The sequence below is a fragment of the Parathielavia appendiculata genome (assembly GCF_033297405.1).
Source record: "Parathielavia appendiculata strain CBS 731.68 unplaced genomic scaffold N657scaffold_3, whole genome shotgun sequence".
NCBI classification, from domain to species: Eukaryota; Fungi; Ascomycota; class Sordariomycetes; order Sordariales; family Chaetomiaceae; genus Parathielavia; species Parathielavia appendiculata.
This window is the reverse complement of record NW_026944222.1, coordinates 2,499,332-2,526,976: the sequence shown is the minus strand read 5'-3', so window position 1 is coordinate 2,526,976 and position 27,645 is coordinate 2,499,332. Positions and strand designations below refer to the sequence as shown.

Sequence of the window (27,645 nt, the reverse complement as noted above, 5' to 3'; positions counted from 1 at the left end):
GTTTACATCCTCACATCTGCCGCCCTCAAAATGTGTCGTCCAAAATATCCTGGTTCATCTTAACGACAGTCGGAGAGTACTCGGATGGATCCTCCAGATCCTCGCCCGGCGTGAGCAGGATGTCGTCCACAATCCGCTTGCTTGCCTCGCGGGCTAGTGGTCCATCTCAGTCAGCAACTCTCTCGCCCGACCCAAACGCAGAAGAACTGGCGAGGGACGTACCTGGCGTCTGCAGCAGCTTAGACGGCGGCAACGCAAACTGGATCGTCTTAGGCGGGCTCATCCCGCCAAAGTCTTCGCTGTCGCTCTCCCACGCGATCTCATCGTCGTATTTCCTCGACACCGTCCCCTGCTTGCCATCGCCAGCAAAAACATCCCTCGTCTTGCGCCCCGTCACCGGCGTCTGCACGCTCACACCGGGAGTCCTCGGCGCCCCCCGAGCAGCAGCCACCGCCGCCGTCAGCTTCCCCTTATAGACCGCCTTGGCAGGCGACATGAACGCCGCACTCCGCAGCTGAGGAACCGCCATCTCCGGGCTCGACGTCGGCGAGTCCTCCCAAATCGGCCGCTGCTTTTCCTTGCCCTTCCCGCCGGCGGGGGTCGTGGTGAGCTTGTCCACCTTCCACTTGACGGGCGAAAAGCTCGCCGCGGTGGCGGCGGTCTTGTGCGGGGTCGCCGCGATGCGATAGTTCCTGTTGAGCATGCGGTGGAGGAGCGGGTCTTCGTTTTTGTTGTTGTCCTTGGAAAAGTCCAGGTCCCTCCTGCCGCCATCGTCGTCGCGGCGGTGCCCCGGGCCGCTGGCGTGGTTGAGTGATCCTCGTGGCGTCATGGACATGTCGGGCAGGCGGGCAGTGTGTTGCTGGAAAAGGAGCTCCGTATCCTCCTCTTCCTCTTCGGCTGCTGCTGCTGCTGCGGCTGTGTCCGATGTGCCGCTGCAGGCGCCGTGCTCGGCGTCGTACTCGCGCTTGAGGGCTTCGTATGGCGAGGAGAGGTCGGCGAATTGCGGGCGGAGGGAGAGCGTCTTCGTTGCGGGCGGGCGGGGTGTGCTGCCTGTGAGATCGCCGTCGTCGTCATTGAGAGCGGACGAATCTTGGTGGGTTTCGTGCTCGTGATACATGGATGACGACAGGTCTGTGGTGAGGGTGGCATCGTGGTCGCCGGCGCTTCGTGGTCGTGGGGTGTAATCGGCTGTCGTCTCGTTGTGGACTGTACCCTCTTCGGCGGTTATGACGGTATTTTCCTCGCTCCCAGCCAGTTCTTCGTATCCCGATAACGAAACATTGGCAGAAGCCTCGAAAAACTGCTTCCAGAACTGAAGAGGTGAGGTTAGTCCGGTGTGGTGGTATCCAGCTAAAACAGGAGAGCCGAACCTTGGTCGCCCCCCATACCGAGCGCGAATGCTCGCCATACTGCTCAACGAGGGGCAGGATATTCGTCGTGACAATCCGATGCGCCTTACTGAAGTTGTGGTCGATCTCTGCGAGTGGTCAGTAGTCGAGGGCGAATAGGACCACGCAAGTGCTCGCCCTAACCTTGCAGAGTAAGTGTAATAGATTGCTCGAGTTTCTCGAGTTCCTCGGTGAGCGTAAGAGCCCTCGACGCTGAGGGACCAGGGCGGGACATGGTGGGTGTTGTGGTTTCACAGATATGTCAACAACGCGGTGTCAGGGGAAAGATTGACCCATTCTCTAAGACGCGCGTGTCATTGATATCAGCGCGATTGCGGGGTCACTTGTGGCGGGGCATGGATAGAAGCAGCAACAACATTGCGGCTCAGACCGACAACACATCGTGAACGAGGGCATGTGAGGAACGAGAAACAAGGGACACGCCCTTGATTCGTCTCTATGCTAGTTTCCAGGTGATTTGGGTATCCTTATCGTAAGCCAACCCGAGGACGCCATGCCAGCTTGTAAGTACAGGCCGGCGGCTGCAAAGCAGCGCCAGCATTCATGATGATGGATGGAGCTGCCTCTCTGGCTTCATCGTCCGCGGCCTCGGCCTCTCCCTCGTCCCCTCCCTCGGGCGGACCCACGGCCTCTCGCACCTCCTCTCCCGCCCTTGGCAGACGCGGGGGTCCCGGTCCCCTCTTCCTCTTCCTCCTCCTCCTCCTCCTCCTCTTCCTCCTCCTCGTGCTCCTCCTCAGCGCTCTCCTCCTCAGACGACGACTCCTCCTTGACCTTGCGCGCTCTACTAGAAGTGCGCTTTGCTGTCCTCGCTCCCCTGCCCGACTTCCTCGTCGGGCTCGCCGCCGGTGTCTCATTCTCGGTGTCTTCGACAGTACTGCTGCGGGTGCGCGAGTTCGACTCAACAGCGCCTCGCTTCCGCTTCTTGGACTCGCCGGTCGGGCCGTTCGGGTCCCATTGAGCAGGGCTGGTCGGCGCCTCGCTCGGGTCGGCGCGCGCCCTCTGCAGGATGATGTCGCCGTATTCGTCCCAGGGCAGGCTAAAGTCGTGGTACCGCCTCGGCTGGCCCTCCTCATCCGGAGGATCCATGTTATTTTCCCGCTCGTCGACAGCCTCGAGGTTGTAAAACTCGCCCAGCTTCGCCCAAATGCCCGGCACCCGCGTGTGCGGCAACGTGTCGGGGTCAAAGCCGTGGTTGCGCAGGTGCTCGCTAATCGCTAGTATCCTGAAGTGCTTGTGCATGCCTGGATGGGAGAAAGGGTCAACCGGGGAAGGAAGGCTCCGAGAGCAAGGTGCCTACCCGCAGGCTTCCACCTGATGACGCCCTTGAACAGCGATGCGATTTGATCGTCTGTCCACGGATCAGCGACTATCTTTGGTGGCTGGGGCGGCGCAGGGGCTGTCGGCGTCTGCGTGGGTGTATCAACGTCCATGGCATCGTCGTCGCGGGACGAAGACGGCGTCGCTCCCGCCTGGGTGCTCGCGCGCCCACCCTTTTTCTTGGGTGGCATGTTGAGAAAGCTAATAATGGCCCAAGTCCATCCAAAATCTTGTCAAAAACCTGGGTTTTATCCCGTGAACCCCGTTTTGAAAGTTGTCGTAAGAAATGGTAGGGGGCCTGGAGAATGACGGGCGGAATAAGACATGTAAAGGAGCGACCTTGAAATCAGCTCCCTGCGAAAGGTTCTAGCTCGTGAAGCTGGAAGCTTGGGCGGGCACCTTGGTAGTTCAAAGTTCCCGGCAGGCATGTTAACTAATCAGGGTTAGGGTAAAAGCCGTCCGTTTGCGCGACTTCCAAACGCGTTCTAACCAATCGTTGTCCATTCGCTTCACCTACAAGCGACTGGTACAAGTACATGATCGAAGATGGGAGCGCCCATAGATCAGAGCCATTTCAGGCTGCATCATCAGTGACTATGGCTGGCGAGGAGGATCCCCCGGACCTTTTCTCCATTCCCAATTTCTGTGAGCCATCGACATGGCTCGGCCAGAAACTCAACGCCAGCGAGAACTGCGCAACGCAAAACCCTTTCTTCGCTCTCAATGTTCACATCACAGACACGCCACGTCAGCTCGCATCGGACGGCATCATAGACATTGGAACAGTCGAGCCGCTTAGCCGGCCTCACCATGAAAGCAACATCTTCTTCAAGACGCCCGCTCTCCTGCTGGAGCTGGCTGATCGACATGTCAAGCTGCACGCGCCGAGTATTCCGAGTATTGAGCACCCTCAACCCGAATCCGAGCCTTCGCCCTCGGATGACGACGACGAGGACTTCTGGCTCTTCTCCACTGGCGATTCCGCCACGGCCTCGCAGCTCAAAACCTGGGAGAGTTTCGATCACCCCGAGGACGCCCAGGGCTCGCACCTCTTCATATCCGAAGCCGGCCCTGCTGCCTTCGATGCCCTGTTGGCGACCGGTCAAAGTCCCACGGATGAATCCCTTGAGGTGTTGGACGCCACCATCTACTGCACGTCCTTGCTGAACGTCGCCTTGGGACGGAGCTCTGTCCTCTTTGGCTGGGATGTCGGAAAGAACTCGTTTGTCAAGACGACCCCTCATTTGAGCACCTCGGGCATCTCGCTGGACACAATCAAGGCTGTCGACAGCTTCTGTATCGAGTGCGGAAATGCTGCTAGGCATCTCCAGGCTTTTGCGGAAGCCACATATTCTGCCGCCTCTACTCCAACCAGGGTCGCTCTCGCGGGGGTAGTCGACCGTCTTGTGACAGCCATCGGATCCGAGCTCAGCGATCATGGCCGCCAGGCAAGGTCAATTCTTCAGCTGCAGTCTGTCGTCAAGCCGGCACATGCAGTTTTAGCCTACTTCAAAGGCCTCCTCGAGAAGCTGGCCCGGCAGGAATCGGACGAGGCGCTCTTGTCCTGTCTCTTCGAGGAGGCCCAAGCCTCCGAGTACAGGAGTCAGCTCCTGAAAGAGGCTACACGTGAAGTGTTGCGCATCTTGTCCATACCGTGGACCGAATTCGTCGAGGAATGGGTCGGTCTAAAGGCCGAAGGGGGCACCGCCGCGACCAAAACAGCGTCCGGGAAAGGCTTTGTCAAGATTGCAGACAAGATGTGGATCGATGATCAAGGCTTCGAGCTGGAGGAAGCCGACTACTTCTTGAATGACTCTAAGTTGCCGGCCTTTGTTTCCGAAGACTTGGCCCAGACCATGTTTGAGACTGGCCGCAACGTCCGATTCCTTCGCGAACACCACCCGGAGCACCCGCTTTCTAGGCCAGACGTGCTCTCGTTGGCGATGCCGCCGAGGCTCGAGTGGCAGTTTGACTGGGACGCCATATCGAAGCTCGAGGCGAGAGTGAACCAGTACCGGGACGCAGTATCCCGAGCCATCCAGGGGCGTCTTCCGGAATCGCAAAGAGAGCGCGCATCTCTCGGTGCTAACAAGCGGAAGTTCGAAGCTATCGAGTTGGATTACTTCGGAAAGGATGCTGCACAAGTGGAAGCAGACATTCTTGCTTCTATCCGCCAGCTCGACCGACCTCTGGAAATCCATGGGCCACAGGACGGACTTACAACGCTTCTCCACGACCAGCTTTACCGCGAAGCAGACACACCCATCGAATCCTGCAACCTCACCCCTCACTGGACTTTGCTGCCCTTGCTGTCTTTTGGTCCAGTCATCCAGGCCCAGTCCAGCCTGATCAATCAAGAATGCATGAAGCTGCTCTTCAGCGCCCACCACCTCCGCGCCCACATCGACCTTCTGAGGCAATACTTTCTCCTCGGAAACGGCCTGCTCTGCAGCCGCCTCACCCACGCCCTCTTCGACCCAAACCTCTCCACTGCGGAACGCCGCGCCGGCGTAGCTCTCGGCGGGGCCACGATCGGCCTCCGCCTAGGCGGCCGTCGAACCTGGCCGCCAGCCAGCTCCGAGTTGCGACTGGCCCTCATGGGCATCCTATCGGAATGTTACGAAACCCCCCTCCCGAAAACATCCACCTCCACACCGCATCTCGGCACCACCAACCTACCAGGTGACCTCAGCTTCGCAGTCCGCGACCTCTCCCCCGAGGAAATCGACCGCTGCATGGACCCGGACTCCCTCGAGGCCCTCGACTTCCTGAGGTTATCCTACAAACCCCCTGTCGCCCTCCGGCCCATCATGTCCCCCGCCGTGCTGGTCAGATACGACCGCGTGTTTAGACTGTTGCTGCGCGTCTTGCGCATGCTGTACGTCGCAAACGAGCTGTTTGACTCCGCCGCCTCCTCCTCCTCCACCACCATCACATCATCATTATCATCACCTGATTCCGAAAGCAACGCCTCCCTCCGCCTGCGCATCGAAGCACGGCATTTCATCCGCCAAGTAGCGTCGCACTTTTTTGACGTCACCATCACCGCGCCGTGGAGGGCGTTTGAGGCCTGGCTCGATGGCGTGCAGGCTGAATCTATCACCACCACCACCACCACCGATGATTTAGAGTCCCGGGGAAGAACAAGGAGAAAGGAACAGGCCTGCAGTCCGGGCGTGCTCCGCGACAGGCAGGAGCGGGTGCTCGACGAGATCCTGGGGGGGCTGCTGCTGCGGAGGCGGCAGGCGCCGGTTATGGGACTGTTGGAGGAGGTGTTTGGGGTTGTGTTGGTGTTTGCCAAGGGGTTGAGAACCGCTGCTGGGAATAAGGGCGGTAACGGCGTGAGTGCGTCGGGCGAGGAGGAGAAGAAGAGTGCGGAGGAGTTGTATCGGCTGTTTAAGAGGAAGGTGCAGGTGTTTGTTACCGTGTGTAGGGGGCTCAGCGAGAAGATGGCTGCTTCTGGTGGGCTGGGGAGGGCGGAGGCGACGGGGTTGGAGCAGCTGTTGGTGAGGTTGGATTTGGGCGGTTTCTATGCCAGAGGTGATCGCTAGGCATATTCCGGTTGAGGCCGGGGTGGTACCAGTTGGTCTGGTTAGAGCCGTTTGTATACCCCGGCGTCCGTTTCTCGATGCTCGAGACTTGTGTGATGTGATACTCGTTGTGATAGACGCAATGGCCTTGGTGATGGGCATCGGTCTCATCCATGTCTGCTCGCCGATGCTTTGCTACATATCTGTTTGTATGAGACATGCTAGAAACGAAACAACCCAGGTATAATGGTAGTTTGGACCCATCGGCGGCATGGACTGTCATGCGTCCTAATCTCTTGCCTTCAGACCCATGACAACGTGTTAGAATACAAGTCCTTCGATTCGTAGCGCGTTTTGAACTGGTCCATAGTATCCGAATAATTTGTCTGAGTAACTTAACTTAACGTTATATATAGTTATTTCACAGCCGAAAATGCAATGTAAAAGATTCCTCGAGCTCTCGGGGACATTGAGTTCTGGATCTGCTGTGTGATGCCAGCTGTATTGGGCTGCGGCTGCTTTTGGTTGACTACCGGCGAGGCGTTTCTGAAGATATGGCAGTGGTGAGGTGTTGTGTACTCTGTTCGCCTGCAACGCGCCGTGTTTCCTCCTGCGAATGCCCACTTCCAACCCAATTCTTGACCGCGAAGACACTGACGTACCTCCAGCAGGTCGATAGCCCAATTTAAGGGGGCTCTTAAATCTCACAGCCCCACTGGACAGGCGCCCTCCTGAGAAGGAGACACCAGTTGGACTCGCCGCCCCAACCGCCACCCGCGAAAGCAAGTCCGTGAACCTAGGAATTTCGTACCCATGCACCTTCTCCCCGAGCTGGATGGCGAGCTTGTTGACTATCTTATCTGTCACTGCTCCCAAACTAAAGTAGCGTGCACTTGAGGCAACGTGTCTCTTTCTCAACTACTCTGTCCAGGGGGTCATTTGGTTGTTGGCTCGAGGTCACTCTGAACATGACTTCCGTGGCTTGCACCGTGGACATGTCCCTTCGGCTTAGAGCTCAGACTCGGAGAACAAGCCGCTTGGACGGATGGACGGTTTGGAAATTGACCAACAATTACAGCACACAAAGGCTACGTATTGTCGAAGTTCCAATTGAAGTTGACCAGGCCATGCCATCCCACCCCTATAACCCCCGAGGTGCGGTTTCAGATTCAGCTTCGTGTTCACGAACCCGTTGCTGAGTCGACACCATCAAGGCCACACATGAACGCAAGCAACATGAATCGCTTGTTTAAGCTGGGTATCTCAGACTTGAGCTCTCATTCTTCATCTTTCTTGGTCTCGCCAGCTCAAGGGCTAACTCGTCTCTCACTTATTGGTCATTGAGCAACCGGAATCAGTCAGGATCGAACCACATTAGGCCATGGTAAAGAACACGAAATTGAGGGATGATTGAGGCCAAGGACAGAGCTGTCCGATCACGGTGGGCGAGGGACGGGAACAAGCGTGCTGACCACCGTCTGTCTCCCCAACTCCTAGCTTTCCAAAACCCCAACCTCTACCCTGCGATGCTGGCAAGTCACAGCAATCATCTCCTTTCGTTCTTGCCACGCTGCAGAGGCAAACAGGCCATTTTGATCTCATCAACGAGCCAAGTTCTCAACTTTGCGCAGAGTAAGCAAGAGTCACGGCCTCCCTCCAAGAAGCAACCAAAGCTGCGAGACGGCAATTCCAGACAGCAGGAGGCGACCAAGGTTGTCAAGCTCACTCAGCAAAACTCCCAGTTGCGTCAATGAACATGCCACCATCTCACCACGTATCTCCCATTATATCTGATGTTCCCTCTTATTCTTTCTTCCCTTTCTGACCGAGTTTCTGACAAAGTCGGTCAAGTCGACAAATCCAGGGGGGGCGTCCGCCCCCCTGAGCCTAGACAAGGCCGAAACATGAAGCATTTGCTGGGGGCGTAAACACGCGGCGGTTACAAGTCTCATGCGACATAAGAGGAAGTGTTCTGATCACAAGGGTACCATGGCGAAGCAGCTCACCTGTGGTTCTGTTTTGTCGGGTTTTCTTACCCTGAACGGGGGCAACTCCTGCGCAAGAACCCAACTGCCGCGCTTCCGGGCTATTGGCAAACCTTTGAATCAAGCTAACCTATGATAATCAGCACAAGCTGATGCTGTGTACGAGGCGGTGAATGTTTTCCTTCACCAACAGTGTTGCCGAACGCGAATGAGATTGGTGACCAGTGCCAGCTGGTCATGGGTATCCGGTTATACACCGAAAAGGCCGGGTCTGTGTGCCCTCAAATGTGGTGTTTTTTCTTTTGACGTCAGCCGTCTTTTTTCCCTTCTGTCCAAACCTGCATGCCCGGCCTGGAGATTGGCAATGACCAGCGGAGAAACGGCCCGATGAGATGTTGCCCACAGTGCTACGGCACAACTTGGAGTGAAGTGCAGCGAAGACACGTAATGGCTGAGCGGACGGCTCAAGCTGTTGATCAACGTACTGTGTAGTGACTGGTATGGTGTGCCGCGTTCAACCGTCATGCAGGATATGGAAGATAGCTTTCGATGAACCTCAATAAGGCATGTTTCCGCTGCCCAACATTGGCGCGGTTGAATCCAAAGGGTTGGCAGTCCTTCATCTCGGCGCGGGATGGTAGAAAAGCTAACGTTACATAGTTACCGTGCGCATACGCAGACATGTCTCAGTTTTCACAGTGTTTCTCTAGAGTTACATTTGATGGAAAATGCACGAACAAGAATGTTAGGTCGTCGTGGGGGTCGCCGAATCTCTGGGTCGCGGTTACGGATACTGTGACTGGTACAAGTTTCCAGCTTCATCACTTCATCAGGGATGATTAAGAATTGGACTCTTATGAGTATGGAATATGCATATCTGAATGCTGCTCGACCGGCTTTATCAAAATGAGGTTGAACGTTAGCCCGAAATACAACCGTGGCGTTTCTAACCGTAACCATGCATTAACGCAATTCAGTCCGAGTAGTCTTAAAGTTACCGGAGGTGGCGCCGTCATCTTGGACTATCATGACTCGATCCAGTGTCATAGCAATTGGGACAGATTGAGACGAAACAGCTGGCGAGAAGGCACTCTATTGATGTTCCATGTTCCAACAGGAGTAGGTCAATCAGCTCCTGTTCTCTGCTGTCAACTCAGCCACCTGTTTCTTTAGAGAGCAGTGACTTAGTTACTGAATACGAATATTTGTCCAGTCAGACGACCAGAGAGGTGCACACCTGGGCAAATCCAGCCATGTCAGACTGCATGACAGCCAATTGGGTCCGTTTGAATCAGGCGATCGAGCAAAGGGAATACTGCACGTGAGATGTGATGGAGTATCCATACCTTACCGAGTAAATGAATGAATGGAGGTTCTTGTGGTGATCCTTACTGTTGTGTCCGCATCCTGTGTATTACTCGTACTGCAATAATCGGGGCATCTGGGTCATTCATTCCGGGGCTTCGGAGCCTTCCAGAAACTTACCAATATGAAGGGACATTCTTCGGGCTCCGCCAGGCCGAGGTTGGCCTGTTTCAACGGCACAGCGAGATCCCAGCGGCGATCGGGCTGATACCGTACTGTGTAGCTTTGGCCCGGGGCGGCTTGCCCTTCTTGGACATGCCGCCAGTCCTGTCCTCGCTCCCTCGCTTGCCGGAAGGATCCCTTGGTAGGTCAAGAGGAATTTGCGCCCCAATTTGAGGTTGAGTCTCTGCGCTTCCGTATAAAGCGGGAAAAGGGACCACATATGCTGTATTCGCAACCTGGAACGAGAAAAGTTTCTATTCCGGTTATGGTATGAAGCAGTGCATCGGAAGGGTACGCATTGAAACAGGAACTGATATTCCTCGGCGGTGATCGGTCCACAATTGCCGTCAAGTCTTGCCGAGACTGTGAGTGGCATTGTGTACCCCCATCTTCAGGAATGATGAGCACCCACCGTTTCACAGAGTATCTTGATGATGCCAAGGGGTACGGCAGCTCGCTTCCCAGATCTCCTGGAGGATGGGTCCGCTCTTCCGGACTCACGCGCACTGCTGCTGCCACCAACCCACCATTGTGAAAAGACGGCAGGGGGTTCTTGTTACATGCTTGATGACGGCAACTTGGCGTTCGGGCAAAGTTCGGATTGCATGATGATGCGACCCACCGTGCTGGAGAATCGCCGTCATTTGCCGGGAGACGTGAAGAGAGATATAAAAAGAAGAACGGTTTACATACACAGTACCGTTCTTTAAGTGCATATTCAATCCATCCATCCCTGTACGGTCGTGCACACTGTACTTCAGCGCGGAAATCGCGCCTGTCTGGCGCACGCTGTTTTGATTCTTGTCTGTTCCCGCTGATCGCCACTTTGAAGCTCTCGCCGTAGAAGAACCGAATGGCGGGAAGTGGGTTGTTCGTGTGGAAGCCACACGACGAGAGTGGAGCTGCGGGATTTGCCCGGCTTTAATACCGAGCCAGCCTGCAGAATAACCATAACTTCAGGAATACCAAGGAAACGCACGAGGGACATTGATGGAGATTTAGCTCCGTACAAGTCTTTTTGGGCTCCATGGCAGTTCGCAATCTGATCCACCGAGGCCGAAATAGGGGTGTTCGTGGTGCCAGCGAGCTCGGCGGGGCGCAAGATCTAGACACAAGGGAAGCCTAATAAAACCCAGGCTACCTAGGTACCTACGGCTAGGTAAGGTGCGTTTGGAAGGACCGGGAGGCCCCGTGATTGCAGGCCCTTCTGCCGACATGCCTCCGAGCCAGAAGTCGAAAAGGTGAGTTCGTCGCTGTTCGATTTGGCAGGTGACCTGCATGCCGTTGTTCGAAGCCCCGGCCTTGACTCGTTGCGGGCGACGTGGCAGGTACCGTCGCCGTCCTCGCGGTTTGGGAACATTCGCGCAGCCGGAGAAGGCCCGATGCATCCTTGGCGATGCCCTCGACGCTCGGCTTCGACCGCGGGCGACTTCCAGAGTTGTTGATGATGAGTCCTCGTGGCCGGGGCCAGAATGTTGATATTTGAAAAGCTTCGTTTAGTGGAGCTCGTCGGCTTCTAGAAAATGCCCCTCATAACTCATAACTCCAATTTTTATGTCGCACAGAACCCGCAGGAGTGGGTTCGCGATAGGACCCTCCCAGAGCCTCACTTCTTGGATCGCCCACCCTCTCCACTTCGACCCTTGAAGGGGCCACTTTCTACCGACGCCATGCGAAGACGCGGTTGCCCGTTCCCCCCTACCACGCGCGCGGCTGACGCCCAGCGCGACATATCGATGAACTCTTAAAATTTTCAGGCCTGATGCTGTCGTGCCTAATCGACAACATCCCTCAATGATTCCTGGGGAAAGCTCGTGTGCACAGAAAAGACCAATGCCCCGGTGTCGAAGGGACATCCGATATCGCCGCAAGGTGCCGGGCCTGCGGCGAACTGGCCGAAATAGCCAAATCACAAGCTGCGCGTCGGGCGGGTGTTACATCACCAACAGGGCTCGCTTCTGCGACACACAGAGCCCTTTTCCCGTTTCCGCAAGCCCTTCCAGGTTGGGGGTCGCCGAGCTGTCGTCATATGCAGGATGATGGGACGGTATCCGTATTTTCATTCACAATACAAGCGTACCTACAGTGCGAGCCTATACAAGATCTTTCATTTTCTCGTCAGATCCCCATGCTCTTGGGTACCGTTCGGAGTACTCCGAACTTTGTTCTTCCACCCAGATCAGGCCGAGGCAGACAGGGAGCTGGGGCATGGATTCGTGTCTCGGCCCCACTTGCTCGACGTTTTGACTCGTGGGCAATGCGCATCATTACGCCGAGTCTGTCATGGTCGTCGGATGTTGTTTGAGGCGGAAAGGAATGTACGCGCGTGGACGATCCCGCTTCTTGAGTGCGCTTCCGGGCGGATGGAGCGTTCTGGGAACAACCACCCGCGGCCCGGAGGTCCCACTGTCTGTGAACTTGAGTTTGATAACGGAGAAACGCCCCGGTGGAGGACATGTGGAACGGCGGAGACCTCGATGCCACATGCGTGGCAGCACAAGGGGGCATGGTAGTTTTCGCTTGAACGCTAAGGATTCATCTTGGTACATGGCTTACATGCCGCAAGTTACCTCGATGACGGATAGGAAGGGGGAAGGTCAGGCACCATGTGTGCACCTGATGAGAGGTCCTGTACTCCGTAGCAAGGTACGGACGGATATGGATGCAAGATTCAGGAATGCAAGCTCCAGCATCCGATGGCCCTTCTCAGATAACCGACTCACCCGGGCTACAAGGCGCGAAGTAACCCTCTCACCGCAATTCCGGCGTCTTCCACAACGCTCATTCCACGATCAGGGAATCGATGGCTCGGACAAGGAGTAGCAGATTCGAAGCAGAGCGAAACTCCAAAGCCCCTCTCACGCTAACGAGTCTTAATCAATGCTAGTCGTCCTAAGCGTGCGCTTGGTGTCTTTACGCCGGCAAACTCCGTACTGCGTCGGAGACCATCGCATTGAAGGTCTCAGTTTGTAGACGCGCCGTGAGAGTTACGAGTTGAGACAAATGCCGAGTCTCGCCGACGGATCAGGAAACAAAAATGCTCAGCGATGAAAGATTTCATCAAGCGCGCTCATGCTCGAGTCGCCATTCACCCATTCGTGGGGAGATCCTTGCTCCCGACCCTTTGCATCAGACTGACGAGCACGACGTCAATCATTGACGCCGTACCAGTACATATTACCACACATACTGTGGTCGCGTGCATGAAGAAAACCCCTAGTCCAGTACTCGTGGGGCACAACACTTGACGCGTTTTGACCAATCAGCTGAACACGCCGAAACTTTCCACTTTGACAGCCTCTTCCAAAGCATCTCTTGTTTTCAACAACTCACAACAGCACAATGGCAGAGCCATAGGGATCCAGCGGCACTAAACAGCTTACTATCGAGGAACGCCAGCGAGTTCGGGTTTTATATTTCGTGCTAGCAAAGGCCAAGCAGAAATCCACAGTATTACTGGCTATGCCAAAGCCTATATTCGGGCTAGCGTGGTACCTCGTATGGAGATCTTATTACCTATCGTACCATAGTAAAGGTACTGGCTAGCACAGGTGACACACAGTGTGCACTATATCATACGATTCCCTCGGACAGCCAATGGCTCCCGTCTCTACGGAGTGTCTCTATACCATTTAAATACCAAAAGCATGGTCAGCCACCGATATGAAGTTCCGGGTTTGCTGACGCCTAAGGTAATGTACCTCACTCGGCTCGATCGGCAGAAATCTGAGTACGGCAATCCAAGTGGCAACTGCAATGAGTGGTCGCACTACGTGTACTGTAACAATACAGTGTGAGGTAATGGCAGCTCACACCCAATGTTACAGTCACGGAAGCCACCTGGAGATGATATTCCCCACTTTGTTGGCTTAGCGAGTCAACGAACAACTCGAGCATCTGGCCAAGATCACTTCGCTCTTGAGCGTGTGTTTCTTTTTCCCAAGAATATCAAATGTGGTTGATGTTCGTGTTGGAAATGCGCGACAGCTCGACTGTTTGGTCGAGAATCAATGAGTCGTGAAATATATTTAGAGTGTTACGGTACCAGTCCATGCAAGCTGATATCACATGTGCGTGCGATCTGAGTCGGCCTGGGATTCGCGTGCTCGACTTGAAGATGCACGGTGAGCGCGAAGGTGTCCGGAGCACATTTCTTCTCCGCATGGAGTAAGGTTATCCTCACAACCTCGATGAGAAATCGGCAATTGGCTTTGTCGTGGCCGGAGGTGATCAATCCCTAACTGCTAATAAAGCAGCCAGAAGACAGCACAGGATGGGTATACCTGTGATGCTGCGAGCTTCTATCGCAAAGCGGCGAGGAGCAACGTATGGAGGGCGGACAGCATGTATAAGCGATACCGGACCATCAACAGCCCAGCAAGACACGACCACATATCCTATGGTATGCAGTGAGTGCGCACTTTATATCCTACTCAGGAATTCAGATGTGAGTTATGATGGGCGTACGTCCGTACAGATGCCTATTTGGAGGTAAAATATGCGATGCATCTCAGGGGGTTGCCTGTAACAGACCGTGGCCTTGCCGTAATTTTCGCTTTCAATATTTCCCGCCTTCACTGTTTTCCTTCGCCCTTCGAGTGGTCCGAGCACCCGACCCACCTGGTATTTGTGGCGCCCCTCCCCTCCAATTTTGCTCTCAGACTTACCCACTTTCCCTTTTCTCTTCACATCCCGTGCGGCCCATCTCTTTTCCACAACATCGCGCGCAATACATTGTGTCTGCAGCACTGCAAAAAGTGAAGCGGGAAACTCAACACAATTCACGTGTAACGCTTCATTGTTTACGGACACTTGGTGCCTAAAGCGCCTGCATCCGGAATTCGCGATTGTGCTCCCTTCGCCGAGCGACCCTCGAATTTTTCCCGCGTCCCGGCTAGGCTGGCTCCACCTAGGCACTAACGGCTGCTCGCGGACCGGATAACCTACCTTTTGCTGCTGCCCGCCACCCGCCAAAACATTGAAAAGAGGGACTCGCAGCACAAAAAAGTGGCCGTCCCCACACCGACTTTCCACTCAAACTCCCCATTTCTCTCCACTTCCCACGTCTGTTCCCCTCTGAGCCTCATTTTCCCGCTTAGGGTATTCTCCACACCAGCAGGTCGCGCTTCTTGATCAACTCCATATCGCGGCTGCAGGTCCCACAACTTTGCCCAGACGACGCATTATCACATCACAATCGCATCGCATCGCGCTGCCCGCAATCGAGACGACGAACGGCTTAGCAAGCCTGGTCTGAGCTCAGATTATCGACTTCGACGATCTGCCGGTCTCATCGAGCAAACAGTCGACGCGTGCGTCGCGTGCGATTGATTTGGATTGTCTAGGACTCGACACGTCCTCGTCGCGTCTCTGAGCTCGCCGCCCTCGTCGGCCCCCGACAGCAGCACACAAAGCCTTTCGTGCTCCGGCTCGGATGGTCTTTTTGTGCTCTCTAGTGCACGGTTCTTGAGCGACGGATTATGGAAGGTCTGCCTCACGGCTCGGCGCATGCGATAAACACGACAGTGGCTTCTTACCCCTCTTCGACAGCAGCATCACCGCACCTGCCCCCGCAGCAGCAGCAGCAGCAGCCGCAGCAGCAGCCTCCCCACACGCTGCCACCGCTCCAACCAAGCCACCCTGTTATGCAACAGGGCCCCTACGGGAGCTACCCGCACACTCCTAGAACCCCGGCAACGCCCAACACCCCGAGCTCCACGAGCACCATGGCAAGCTACCCACCCCCGCCTGCTCAGAACGCGGGTCGCGGCAACACATATCCGATCATGAGCAACAACACCTACCCGCAGCAGCCGTATCCCGGCGCTTCGTCGAGTATGATGCCGCCTACTACGACGGCCGCCTCGCACCCCCAGCCCATCGCTCCCGCCCCTCCTACGGCCGGCGGCCGGGCTGCACCGGTTCTCCGACCCATGCCTGCTGGTGGTGTCATGCCTCAGCCGGGAATGAGTTCTCCTTACGGCCAAAGCCCGCTGATGGCTCAGGCTCCCATGATGGCCGAAGGCGACCCCCCCACTCATGTCGTTGGCTCGCAGGGCCGTAGGGGAATCCTGCCCAGCGCCCCCGGCCGACCCCCCGCGCCTGCTCCTGGATCGGCTCAAGCAAAGAACCAAGTTCCCCAGAAGGATGCCGACGGAAAGTTTCCCTGCCCTCATTGCACCAAGACTTACCTGCATGCGAAGCACCTGAAGCGTCACCTCCTGAGACGTAAGTAGCTTTCTCTCGTTGCCGCTATGGGCATGCCTTGACAGTCTGCAGACTCTGGCGACCGTCCGTACATGTGCGTTCTGTGCCACGACACCTTTTCGCGCAGCGACATTCTCAAGCGTCACTTCATCAAGTGCTCTGTCCGCCGCGGCAATCCGACCGGCGCCAGTCACTTGTCGCACCCCCAAGCGCACGTCAAGAAGAATGCTGCCGCCCAGCAAAAGGCTATGGGCACAGAAGGCGACGTGAATCATATGAACGGTATGGGAAACATGCCTGCCGACGGAATGGTTCATCCGTTTGGCATCATTCCCGCTTCTGATGGCATGAGCAATGTGGCCAACGATCAAAGCCAGCTCTCGAGGTCTAGTAGCATCAACAGAGCAGCCGACGACGCGAACCGCGATAGGAGAAGCATGACCGCATCCGTCATGGCCACGTCTACGCGTCCCAGCAGCTTTGATCAGCCGTACAACGGCGGCGAAGTCGCGAACAACATGACGGCCAACATCAACCCGCAGCTGGCGAATTACAGCATGCCCCAGAACCAGAACGGCATGCCCATGTTTGGAGGGTCAGGCTCGACGGATTGGTCGCAGATGTTCCAGGCTGGTGCGCAATCCACCTACGTCAATACGATCCCATCTAATACCGGACAGGGACAGATGCAGACCGTAATCAAACCCGAGCCTAGCCAAAGCTCCACGCGAGCGGTTGGCATTCCTGGCGACAATCCCGCCGACTCATTCCTCTTCCCCTCGTGGGGGGTCCCGTCGTCATACCCGAGCCCTTACCATCAACTTTCGACCCGAATCCTCGATTTCTTGCGCTCCCCGTTCGCTGCCACCGACGCCGCCTCCAGCTTCCTCGATTTTTACTTTCATGCTGACAATATTCGCGTCTTCCTTGAGAACTACACTCACTTCCATGCTCACTTGTCGATCCTCCACATCCCCACGTTCCGCGCCATGGAGACGCACGTCGGACTTCTGGCAGCCATGTGCTGCGTGGGCGCGTGCTATTCGGAGCTAATCCCTGCGGCTAACATTCGCGAGGTCGTCGACTCCTTGAAAGCGGCGCTCGAAGGCTCGTCTCGCATGTTTGCGTCGCTCATGCAAGGTGGCTCAGAGGCAGTATATGACTTTGCCAGTTTTGGAAGCAACAAGACGGATCTCGAGGAGCTGCAGGCAATCATGCTTACCCAGGTTTTGTTTACGTGGCATGGCACCCCGGTGCAGCGCGAAAAGGCTCGCAAAACCTTCCCCCTGATCGCCTCGTCCGCCCGCAAGGCTGGTTTACTTCGCCTTTCAACCAACGGTTCACTGTACAGCATGGCTCATCAGCCCCATTTCTCACCCGCGAACTTCCCCATCTCCCAGTTCAGCTGGCATGCCTGGGTAGAACAGGAGAAGCGCATCCGCACCATGTACATGATCTTTGTCTACGATATCGCTCTCGGCTTGTACTTCAACACGGGTCCGGAGTTTGACCCTTTTGAAGTTCGTCTCCCGTTACCAGCGGACGATGCAGCCTGGGATGCCAATGATATCAACGAATGCGCCGAAGCACTGGGCCTCCGTGGGCCGGATGCCGCCAGGATCCGCAATCCTGATGGCACACGGCGGAGTAATCAGCCAGAGATGCACTTGGTGTTGAAGGCTCTTCTTGACAGCAACTACCGTATTCAGCCCGGGTCTACGAATCTCTTTGGCAAGTTCATACTGATCCACGCGCTTCTTGGCATAATGAGACGGGCCCAGGTGGAAGGGGGCTCGGCGATTCTGAATCGTTCGAGCACACCCGTCCCAGCTCACGCCTGGTTTGTTGGGGCCCAAGGCAGTCCCGGCGCCAGCGGGCGGGCAACCCCGCTGGATCTCGGGGCCAATCTTCTTGATGCGCAGACGGCCAAGGCGCTTATGACTGCGCTCGACAAGTTCAAGAGCAACTGGGATCATGACATGGCCACTCAGTTCCCGCCGTCTCCGGCCGTCAACCCCCGGCGCTATGGGTTTACTAGGGATGGGATCCATTTTTACTGGCTGGCGACGTATCTTCTCAAGAGCACACGAACAACGGACCTGCAGATGGCGCCCGACCAGCGGTTTGGCTATATCATTCATCTGCTGAAGTCGGTCAAGCAGTGGGTCTTGACAGATGGGGCTTCCCGTGGAGAGGAATTGGGATCTGTCGGTGACATCGATGCGGCGTACGGAGCAAAGGACGTGACGCTCGACATGACACAGCTTTTTCGACCACTCCCGAGGGCGAGGAAGTCGCCAGGCTTTGCTGCTGTTCAGACGGCGAGCATGCAGAGCCAACAATAATCTCTTTGAAACGATGCGATCGGCACACATTCATTATTCCCTGCATCAACGGCGTTTTTGCTTTTTCTTGTTCTGTTTTCTTGATGAATCTTTCGGCTCTCGTCCTGTTCCCTTTCTTTCACCAAGGGGTTTGCTTCACGATCTCCCTTGTTGCATCAGATTGGCACTACGGCGGGTTGTTTGCTTGCATGACGAGGATGGCTTGCGGGGATAGATTTCCTAGGCTTCTGCATTAGAGACCTTCTCACATTCGACAACGACAGATAGACTGAGAAGAAGGCGGGCAGGTGGTTCACGGGTCTCCTCGTCTCTTTTGGGGAAGCGCGGGTGGGGGCCTATGGAGATGGTGGTTTCTCGCCGGGGTTAATGCGCGTTTTCGACTTGGAGTATCCGTCCTCTCAGTCCAGCCCGTTCTGGTTACGCAGAGAACGGTGGTATGGCCGGCCTTCAAGCCTCGGCGGATCTACTTTGTTGGACGGCGGGTGATGGAGGATGCGGTAGATGGTGGTGATGAAGTAAAATAAGTACGGCGTCCCCGCTCTGAGGCAGTGACAAAAAGGAGGAGGATTGGAGCCTGGCTTGGAGGGAGTGTATATTAGTGTCAGACACTTACATACGTTACGTTAAAGCGTGGGGTCGGCGTTGCCTACTAGAGGCACAGTGGTGCAATCAAAAGTCTCGGTGAGGATTTCTTCATCTCTGAGCCCATGTTGTGGGCGAAGTCAACAGTTGGTGACAATTGTAATGGTTCCACGCGATGCCGGCTTACGAGATCTGTAATATTCAACCTACCTCTACAAGCCGCATGGCGATCATTCGCTGGTCGGCTTGCCAGCGGCCTCATAATGGCTTAATCCTCAACCCTCTACTACTTAGGCCTTCGCAGATTTCCGATGATATCTGATGAGCTGGCATCTGTCTGCCAATAGCTCCTCGTCAGGAAGCCCAAGTCCTTGAGCAACCGTGGACTGTTTTCCAACTATCGCTGTTCGTACAAACGCACGATACCTCAGTCTCCGGAACGCCGTCCACAGTGGGAAATCCCTAAACTCGGATCAGCCATGCCCTTGGACTTATTGCACAAAGTATAAGAACACCACTCCTAACACAATCTCGCCATCATCCAAGTGCTAAGCCCTCCACCTTTGTATATACTTCATTAGCAAACCTCCGAGCCCAAACCCCACACATCTTGGCTAAATTGAAACCACATGGTATGAACCCATATCGAAAACAGAATGCATCAACCATGCACAGTAATTGACACCCTTTTCACCGCCCTGGAGTGAAATCCAATGAATTGATAGCTAATGTTATTCTTTTTTCCCCCTCTCTTCTTTTCTCATTTCTCCCCCCCCCGCTGTTGATGTCCCTGTTCCTCCAGCAGCTCCCGCATCTCTAGGCACGACATGGATCCGAGGCGCCAGCTTCTCCAGCTCGGCCTTGTCGGCCTCAGTGGGGATGAAGCCCAGTTTAGACTCGAGCTCGTCTGAGAACTGGAGGCCGAGGACGCCCCATGCTAGCAGGCCTGCGCCGACGGCAAGCTTGGTTTTGGGGGGAAGGTTCTGATATGCTCTATTGGCGAGGTTGGTTTGCGTTAGTCTATGGTGAAGTGATATATATAAACGGGGAAGGTTTGGTTTGGGGGGATGAAGGGGCCCTTACTGCCAGATGGACATTGTGATGGTAGTGAGTGGTGTGAGAAAGACTCAGGTTGAGTGCGGTGGTATTATGAAGCAAGCAGTTCAATCATCTATTAATGACGGACGTGAAATCTTGTGAGTTTAATATACTGTGGTGTTGAGCATGCTGTAGTGAATTGTCATTTAATGGGTCGAAGCTGTTAAGACCTGGAAGCAGTTGTCAGCACTTGCTCCCTTTCGGTTCAAGTTGGAGCCCCTGCCAGCAACGCTCGGACCACCCAAAATTTCAAGTTCGCGGATACCAAGGTGCGAACGTCCTGCACTGCCATATCGAAGGTCCGGAGCTGTATTCAGGGCCCGGGTAAGTCCAGCAACGAGTAATCAGGGAGGACGACGCGTCACGCCCGTGTATTCCCTGTTCAGTACACACTCTCCCGCACTGCGTCCTCTATTTTCTCAGCCAGTTCCGCGACAATGGCGATATCTGCCATGCGGCCCTCGATGGGCGCCCTCGGCAGGATATCATCAGCCTACAATTCCTCCTCCTCCTCGTTACCAACCACCACCGCCATCCTCCGCCCACTCACACAGACCGCCACCCTCTCGACGACGGCGTCCCTTTTGAAGCGGCACAAGTACCCTGGCGCGCGCGACAACAAGGACCACAGCAAGCACCGCGGCGAGTCGGCGGTCCGGCGCACGGGCACGCGCTGGCGGCTGTCCATGTCGGACGAGCCGCTGCCGCGGCCCGTGCCGCGCGACCAGCTGCCGGCCATCGAGACGGACCCCGACCACGGCCTGTGGGACTTCTTTCCCAACCGCACCACCGTCGCCAACACGCCCGAGGAGGACGCCAAGCACGGCCGCAGCTGGTCCGTCGAGGAGCTGCGCCACAAGTCGTGGGATGACCTGCACCGCCTGTGGTGGGTGTGCGTCAAGGAGCGCAACCGCATTGCCACGGCCAATTGGGAGCGGAATAAGAGCAAGCTTGGCTTTGGCGAGGCCGAGGCGCTGGGGAGGGATCGTGAGGTGAGACCTTTTTTCCCCCTATCTGGGGAGTGGAAGGAGCTGGAGGATGATCATGGTGTGGTGACGTGTATACGTGCTGACAGGACTGTGTCTTGCTCTAGGTCCGGGCTACGATGCGCGCCATCAAGCACACTTTGACCGAGCGTTTCTACACGTGGGAGGACGCTGTCAAACTGGCTGAGAACGACCCCGAGGTCGACCTTACGGGCAACGGCCCGGCGTTTGTCCCTAGGGACTACCTTGAGGAGGGCGAGACGGCTGCCGTAGAAGGGGAGCAGCAGATCGCTGAGACGGCCCAGAACGCCGAAGCTGCTCCGGCTGCTGCTCTAGACCCGGTGACGATATCCTCCTCCAAGCCGCAGGCCGAGGCCCCAAGGTTATGAGGAAACAGACTTGCAGTGTGGACTATTGAAGGGCGGGTTTCACGGGCACCAACCCCTGGCGCAAGACCGGAACGAGTGCCGGTGCACTATTATCAGATCTTCGCTGCCGGGTTCACATGCTGACGCCGGAGCTGTACTTGCTGTATAGATAAGTGTACCCATTGAGCATATTTGTCGGACGTTAGCGTCAAAGGAAATGGTGTCTCAGCCAAGTGTCCCAGTGCGCAACATCATCCATGTGTACCGAGATGGCAGGCGTTGTCTGAGCAGCGTTCTCAATATTAAGCATTTGATGAACCGAGACGAGGCCCCAGACCGCCTGTCACAAGCGTCGAATCACAGGCTGCCGCGGGCACCTTAGCTCCAACGGAAGCAGGCCCAGAGCGGGGCTCCGCAATGGAACCCCTCAGACCGATCCCCCCACCACAGCAATCTGCCAGCTTCCCGTCGATGATCCAGACTCCTATTTGAACTACTGGAAACCATAACAAGCCCAGAGCATCAAGACAACCATTCTTGGACCTGGTGTTCATCTCATCCCACTTCCGTCATCCTAGGCCTCTACTCTCCTTGTTAGCTGCTTCCCTCGTTTGACATTTCGCAGGAGTTGTCTTTTCCCTGATCCGCACCGAAGCTTGTAGTAGCTATTCCTCCAAGCAACCACGGCCGCTAGCCACACAAACTTCACCATGGCCGACGAGATTGCCCCAGAGTACGATGTCATCGTGCTGGGCACAGGGCTGACCGAATGCATCCTCTCGGGCGTGCTCAGTGTTAAGGGGAAGAAGGTCCTCCACATCGACCGCAACGACCACTATGGCGGGTGCGTTTCCCTATGTTTGATGATGGCCCGGGGTGGATAGCTGACAGTGTCTTCTTTCTCAGTGAGGCAGCGTCGGTCAACCTCGAAATGGTATGGCCCTGTCCCTCGATCTTGAACCCCAAAACACCCCTACACACTGTTAACATGAAACTCCGAGACATAGCTTTTCAAGAAATATGGCAACTTCGCCAAGGGCACCGAGCCCTGGAAGCAGTACGGCCGCCTGAACGACTGGAACATCGACCTGGTGCCCAAGTTCCTAATGTCCTCGGGCGAGCTCACCAACATACTCGTCTCGACCGACGTCACCCGCTACCTCGAGTTCAAGCAGGTCGCCGGCAGCTACGTCCAGCAGGGTTCCGGGCCCAAAGCCACCGTTGCCAAGGTGCCCTCAGACGCTGCGGAGGCTTTGAGGTCGCCTCTGATGGGTATCTTTGAGAAGCGCCGCATGAAGACCTTTATCGAATGGGTGGGGCAATTTGACCCCAAGGACTCGGCCACGCACAAAGGTCCGTTTCTTCTCGCTCTTCTCTTTCAGGAGGTGACCGCAGCTGACTGGCAATGGCCCACAGGTCTTGACATGAGCACCTGCACCATGAAGGAAGTCTATGACAAGTTCGGCCTCGAGGCCACGACCAAGGACTTCGCCGGCCATGCTATGGCCCTCTACCAGACCGACGCCTACCTGGACGTCAAGGGCGGCGCCCCCGAGGCCATTGAGCGCCTGCGCCTGTATGGCAACAGTGTGGCCCGTTACGGCAAGTCGCCGTATATCTACCCGCTGTACGGTCTGGGCGAGCTGCCGCAGGGCTTCGCCCGCCTGAGCGCCATCTACGGCGGCACCTACATGCTCAACACGAGCGTCGAGGAAATTGTCTACGAGGGCGAAAAGGCGGTCGGCATCAAGGCGACCATGCGCGGCATCGAACCAGAGATGAAGTTTGAGACGCGCGCCAAGACCATCATCGGCGACCCGAGCTACTTCCCCAACAAGGTGCGCGTCGTCGGCCACGTGCTGCGCGCCATATGCATCCTCAAACACCCCATCGCCAGCACCAACGACGCCGACTCATGCCAGATAATCATCCCACAGTCGCAGGTCGGCCGCAAGAACGGTGAGCCCCCCGAGCGCCCTGTTTCTCAACGACACCCAAACCTCCCCTACTGACATGTACATCTCTTTCCAGACATCTACATCGCGTGCGTCTCGTCAGCCCACAACGTCTGCCCCAAGGGGTATTGGATCGCCATCGTCTCCACCATCGCCGAGACGTCAGCGAACCACCACCTCGAGCTGGCGCCGGGCATCGAGCGCCTGGGCCGCATTGAGGAGCAGTTCATGGTATTTTACTTCTCCCTTTTCTTCTCACTCCCTGATATACATGCAACAGAACAAAACATTGACGATTTACGAACCAGGGCCCGCCAATCCCGCTCTACGAGCCCCTCGAGGACGGCACAAAGGACAACATCTTCATTTCCAAAAGCTATGACGCCACCAGCCATTTTGAATCCGCCACGGACGACGTGCGCGATATCTACCGCCGTCTGGCTGGTGAGGAGCTGGTTGTGGAGGGGCTGCGGGAAGGGATCCAGGTCACGGCTGAGTAAACGAACAAGTGCAGTGGCGAAAGAATTGAGATGGTGAGGGGATGGTGATATAGTAGGGATAATACAGTGAATTCAAGCGCGTGGACCTATGTTCCTATTGACCTGCTCTCCCATCCTTTTGACTTCACCGAGAAGGAATGGTCCACCGCGAAATGGACCTACAACCTGTCGAGTTGTGGTCTCAAAACGGATTTTCCTGAGAAGAGGTTTGAGTGATGTATCAAAGAAGAGCATGGGCTGCCGCTTGCTCGGTTTGGATGGGCTCAATTGGATGTACGACTTTGAGCGGCGACAATACAAACGGTAGACCCAAACCCAAACGTCAAAGTAGTCTTGCGGTAGGGGAGAGATACGCGAGAAGAACGTGTTTGGTGAGTAGTTTAGAGCAAGTTTTTTGGACCTGAGCAAGTTTTTGGACCTAAGCATACTATTGACCCCCCAAGGCACGTAAAACCTCTGACACTCTCTCGCAGCCCGCTAAGTTTGTAAGTCGGTGAGCATAGAATCAAAGTAATCTGTCCTGTCAATCTGCTCGGGGTAAGAGGAAACACGGGCCCCGGGGGGGGGGAATGTAGCGGACAATAAAATCAAATCTCCATTGACTACTCCCAAAACGCCGATAGAAGTAGCAGATAGACGTCTCAAAAGAGACCGAGACCATGAAAACATGGGGGTAATCTGCCGCATCTCGCAATTTATTCCTTTCCCCTACCTATGTCCTTCTCCTCCCACTCCCCTTTCCTTCCTTTTCAACATATCTCCATCCTTCCTGATCTTTCCCTACGCTTAACATCGCTGATCCCTTAACACGGCCCTCACATCGTCACGATGGAGTCATCGCACACTCGCCGCCTTCTCAGAGAATAGCATGACAGCCGCTGGCATCTGACATGGACCTGAGGGGCCGCACTGAGAGCGAAACTGTCGAACTGATCCAAAACCCCAGCGCTGTGTAGTCGTGCTGGACCGCTGCTTGAGACTACTGTTGCCGGGAGCCATTCTCCTGCTCAGCAATTCTCTACGCATTCCCGATACGCGCTCGGCGGCGGCCAATCTCGAAAGCCCGCCATCCACTCGTAGAAAGAGAGCGGCTTGACGACTCTAACGACGAGACGTCTTACCGATGGTACGCTTGCCAGAAAACTAACACGCAAATATTAGCTACGGCCATACTAATGCTGCGAGCGAGACTTACCAAATGCTTCGGCATAGTGGCACCAATATGCCTGTCGGCCTCGCCCTGGCGCGCCATGCGGTTCATCTTGCGTTGGCTAAGTTTGGCCTGCCGCTCGGCTTTTGTGCGCGCCGTCTCATCCACCACGCCGTCCTCGCGGCGGTTGCTGGCCATGACGGAGCGGTCGCGGACCCGGCTGCGCGAGCGGAGGCGCTCCTTGGCCGACGGAGCGCTGTCGACGTCCATGGCGTCCGGATCGGCAGTACCTGCACGGCTGCGCGTGACAGACCGCCCGCGCGATGGCTGTACCTGCGACCGCGCCCGCAGGCCGATGGACTCGGTGTCGACGCCCAACTGGTCGAGGTGGTCCTCGAGCTCCGAGAAGGACTTCTTCTGCACCTTGCGCGGCATTATGGCGCGGTTCTTGAGCGACTTGCGCATCTTGGCCTCGTTGCGAATCAGCTTGTGTTTCTCGCGGATGTATTCGGCTTGCTGCAAGATCTCCTCCTCTTCCTCGTCTTCAATGTCCTCGTCAGATTCGTAGAAGCCTTCTTGCTCGAGTCTGTCTTCCTCCTCTTCGAGCGCCGCGAGCTTCGCATCGATATCGGGGTCGACATAATCGTAGACGTTCTTGCCGTCGTAGATCTCCGGAATCTTGTCGTACTTCCATGACGGATCGGCAAGGATGTAGTCTTTCCTCAGGTCGACGTTAAACACACCGGCGCCACCGTTCGCCTCCTCGACATCCCTTGCCAACATTCTCCTCTCGGGGTCGTTTTTGTCATATTTTTTGAGGTTCTTCACGGCTTCCGGGATGAAGGTTTCCCTGGTGACGCCGTCCATTGGTTGGGCAACGTGGATACGAGCCATGACCTCAGTAAGGCGGGACCCAAGAGCACCGTTGCTTGCGGTACCCGCCTTAAGTTTCTGGGACACCCGCTCGGCAAGCAGACGCTCGCAGACAAGATTCTTGACTTCTTGCACACCGTCCTGTGTTGCGCAGGATGCGCGCAACAGCTCAACATCGCCCGACTTTATCAAGTCCTGCAGTTCTGCCTGCATCTCCGGCTCCAGTTCCTCGAACGTCTTGATGTCCATCTTGTTCAGGACAACAAAGACCATCTTGTTGGCGAAAAGCGGCTTGATCGACTTGAAGAGGTTGCATTGGGCCTTGAGAGAGTAGCCACATTGCTCGCTGATATCGATGAAAAAAAGAACAGCGGCTCTGAGATGTGCGAGAGCCGTCACACTCTGCATTTCAATTGTGTTCATCTCCTCCAGCGGGTGGTCGAGAATGCCCGGGGTGTCTATTACTTGGTACCGCAAATATTTGTAGTCGAGATGACCAACAAACAAACTCTTCGTTGTAAAGGCGTAAGGCTCGACGGGCGTATCGGCCCGAGTTACTGAGCGAACGAAGGAGCTCTTGCCGACGTTGGGGAAGCCGGCAACAAGGAGAGTGCGTGTGGTCGGGTTGATGTCGGGCAACCTGGCCAAGTGCTGGCGGACCTGGTCGAGGTACTGAAGAGGGTCTTTCAACCGCTTAATGAGGGTCGCCATACGACCCAGGGCGGCCCTCTTGAGCTGCTTGCACTGATACAGACTTTGGGCGTACTAGACCAAGGGTTAGCATGTTGTCCCAGAGCCGTTAAAACGACGGGTAGTCTTTGGTGTACCTTCAAGAGGCGGACATAATCCCGGGAGATCGTCTCTATCAAGTGCTTCGCAGTTGAAACTTGACCAAGAGCAACCTTGAAGTGGTCGGCATCTGACAGGAACCATCAGCACTTCCCTGCTCTGAGCGAGCAATCCCAGCGTTTTCTCCAACACGTCCGGTAAAGGCATACCGTATAGAATGTTCATCAAGTCGCGGTGAAATGGGTGCTGGTCCGTGAGGACAGGGAAGCTCGAGACAATGGCGCCAAACTTCTCACTGCATGTTTCCTGCGTGAATCTGAATGCCGGGGTTAGCGCTCGGTTCGTGGCCCATTGTCGCCACAACTCGAGGGTATCGGCGACGGGTAGTCAATCGCGACTCGGGGATACTGACTTGACCTTGCGGGTGTAAAAAGCGCGGATTCTGCTAACTGTTTGATACGTTAGCAAATGTCCATGATTCTGCTCAATATCTTGCCCGGCAGTACATACTCTTAAACCCAGCGCGGACTGTTTGATTGTTTGAGTCAGCCAACATCCCATGACACTGTCGCCTCACAATGTCGCTCCGGAAAACATACTCTGAGTAGGCAATCGCCTCTGCGTCCGTCTGCAATTTTGTCAGCCTGTGATTGCCTTGCAGTGCACATGTCGGGAGGGCGACTTACGAGAGGACTATATCGATGAATTCCTGTGCCCTGTAACAGCCGTCAGCTATACCCGGAAGATGGATTAATCAGGTTCAATGTGTTCGTACGTCGGCACAGGCGCAATATCCTTCCAAGCCATGGCGACCGACTCTGCAGAGTGCTGTGCGGAACTTGGCGATGGGGGTGTTCCGAGTTGATGGAACCGGGAGCACCAGGCGGGGCGGTGTCGACATGCCGTCCCAGCAGCATCGAAATATTTTTGCAGGCCGCACGAATTCCAGATAAGATAAGATTGTGCTATCAGAATTTCGGTAAGTGGGGCTCTGTTGGACCCTGCAATGCTCACCCCACCGCAG

At 55.8% G+C, this 27,645-nt stretch overlaps 7 protein-coding genes across 7 annotated transcripts; 4 read left to right on the top strand and 3 right to left on the bottom strand.

The window, feature by feature from the left end:
* Window positions 1-25: 25 nt before the first annotated feature.
* On the bottom strand, window positions 26-3,081 carry N657DRAFT_688891 (CT20-domain-containing protein; the record flags this gene model as incomplete). The annotated part of the gene is made up of 5 exons (XM_062796962.1): window positions 2,707-3,081; window positions 2,048-2,650; window positions 1,371-1,477; window positions 223-1,312; window positions 26-153 (listed from the first exon to the last, which is right to left on the bottom strand). The coding sequence occupies exons 1-5, from the start codon at window positions 2,915-2,917 to the stop codon at window positions 26-28; spliced, it is 2,139 nt and encodes a 712-aa protein (XP_062650105.1). The 5' UTR covers window positions 2,918-3,081.
* A 162-nt stretch (window positions 3,082-3,243) lies between these two features.
* On the top strand, window positions 3,244-6,527 carry N657DRAFT_643127 (uncharacterized protein). Its single transcript, XM_062792479.1, has one exon. The coding sequence runs from the start codon at window positions 3,323-3,325 to the stop codon at window positions 6,275-6,277; it is 2,955 nt and encodes a 984-aa protein (XP_062650104.1). The 5' UTR covers window positions 3,244-3,322; the 3' UTR covers window positions 6,278-6,527.
* Window positions 6,528-15,248: 8,721 nt separating this feature from the next.
* Window positions 15,249-18,320, top strand: N657DRAFT_679284 (uncharacterized protein; the record flags this gene model as incomplete). Its single annotated transcript, XM_062796169.1, has 2 exons — window positions 15,249-15,996; window positions 16,048-18,320. 2 exons carry the CDS (start codon window positions 15,249-15,251, stop codon window positions 18,318-18,320), a joined length of 3,021 nt encoding a protein of 1,006 aa, XP_062650103.1.
* An 868-nt stretch (window positions 18,321-19,188) lies between these two features.
* N657DRAFT_670389 (uncharacterized protein) lies at window positions 19,189-20,085 on the bottom strand (the record flags this gene model as incomplete). Its single annotated transcript, XM_062795538.1, has 4 exons — window positions 19,986-20,085; window positions 19,730-19,895; window positions 19,324-19,364; window positions 19,189-19,288 (listed from the first exon to the last, which is right to left on the bottom strand). The coding sequence occupies exons 1-4, from the start codon at window positions 19,997-19,999 to the stop codon at window positions 19,189-19,191; spliced, it is 321 nt and encodes a 106-aa protein (XP_062650102.1). The 5' UTR covers window positions 20,000-20,085.
* Window positions 20,086-20,276: 191 nt separating this feature from the next.
* On the top strand, window positions 20,277-21,508 carry N657DRAFT_592660 (MRP-L47-domain-containing protein). The gene is made up of 2 exons (XM_062789930.1): window positions 20,277-20,992; window positions 21,094-21,508. The coding sequence occupies exons 1-2, from the start codon at window positions 20,438-20,440 to the stop codon at window positions 21,373-21,375; spliced, it is 837 nt and encodes a 278-aa protein (XP_062650101.1). The 5' UTR covers window positions 20,277-20,437; the 3' UTR covers window positions 21,376-21,508.
* A 327-nt stretch (window positions 21,509-21,835) lies between these two features.
* N657DRAFT_614992 (rab GTPase activator) lies at window positions 21,836-24,114 on the top strand. The gene is made up of 6 exons (XM_062790453.1): window positions 21,836-22,198; window positions 22,261-22,288; window positions 22,362-22,707; window positions 22,771-23,313; window positions 23,386-23,540; window positions 23,618-24,114. The coding sequence occupies exons 1-6, from the start codon at window positions 22,065-22,067 to the stop codon at window positions 23,807-23,809; spliced, it is 1,398 nt and encodes a 465-aa protein (XP_062650100.1). The 5' UTR covers window positions 21,836-22,064; the 3' UTR covers window positions 23,810-24,114.
* Window positions 24,115-24,910: 796 nt separating this feature from the next.
* Window positions 24,911-27,428, bottom strand: N657DRAFT_568836 (P-loop containing nucleoside triphosphate hydrolase protein; the record flags this gene model as incomplete). Its single annotated transcript, XM_062788616.1, has 9 exons — window positions 24,911-24,952; window positions 25,005-26,597; window positions 26,660-26,751; window positions 26,831-26,937; window positions 27,034-27,070; window positions 27,132-27,149; window positions 27,221-27,249; window positions 27,308-27,337; window positions 27,397-27,428. The coding sequence occupies 9 exons, from the start codon at window positions 27,426-27,428 to the stop codon at window positions 24,911-24,913; spliced, it is 1,980 nt and encodes a 659-aa protein (XP_062650099.1).
* Window positions 27,429-27,645: the final 217 nt, after the last annotated feature.

Coding starts and splice junctions, on each gene's coding strand:
- N657DRAFT_643127 (XM_062792479.1), top strand. CDS start 3,323: ATGGCTGGCGAGGAGGATCCCCCGGACCTTTTCTCCATTCCCAATTTC.
- N657DRAFT_592660 (XM_062789930.1), top strand. CDS start 20,438: ATGGCGATATCTGCCATGCGGCCCTCGATGGGCGCCCTCGGCAGGATA. Junction 20,993..21,093: donor CGCTGGGGAGGGATCGTGAG/GTGAGACCTTTT, acceptor GTCTTGCTCTAG/GTCCGGGCTACGATGCGCGC.
- N657DRAFT_614992 (XM_062790453.1), top strand. CDS start 22,065: ATGGCCGACGAGATTGCCCCAGAGTACGATGTCATCGTGCTGGGCACA. Junction 22,199..22,260: donor CGCAACGACCACTATGGCGG/GTGCGTTTCCCT, acceptor CTTCTTTCTCAG/TGAGGCAGCGTCGGTCAACC. Junction 22,289..22,361: donor CGTCGGTCAACCTCGAAATG/GTATGGCCCTGT, acceptor TCCGAGACATAG/CTTTTCAAGAAATATGGCAA.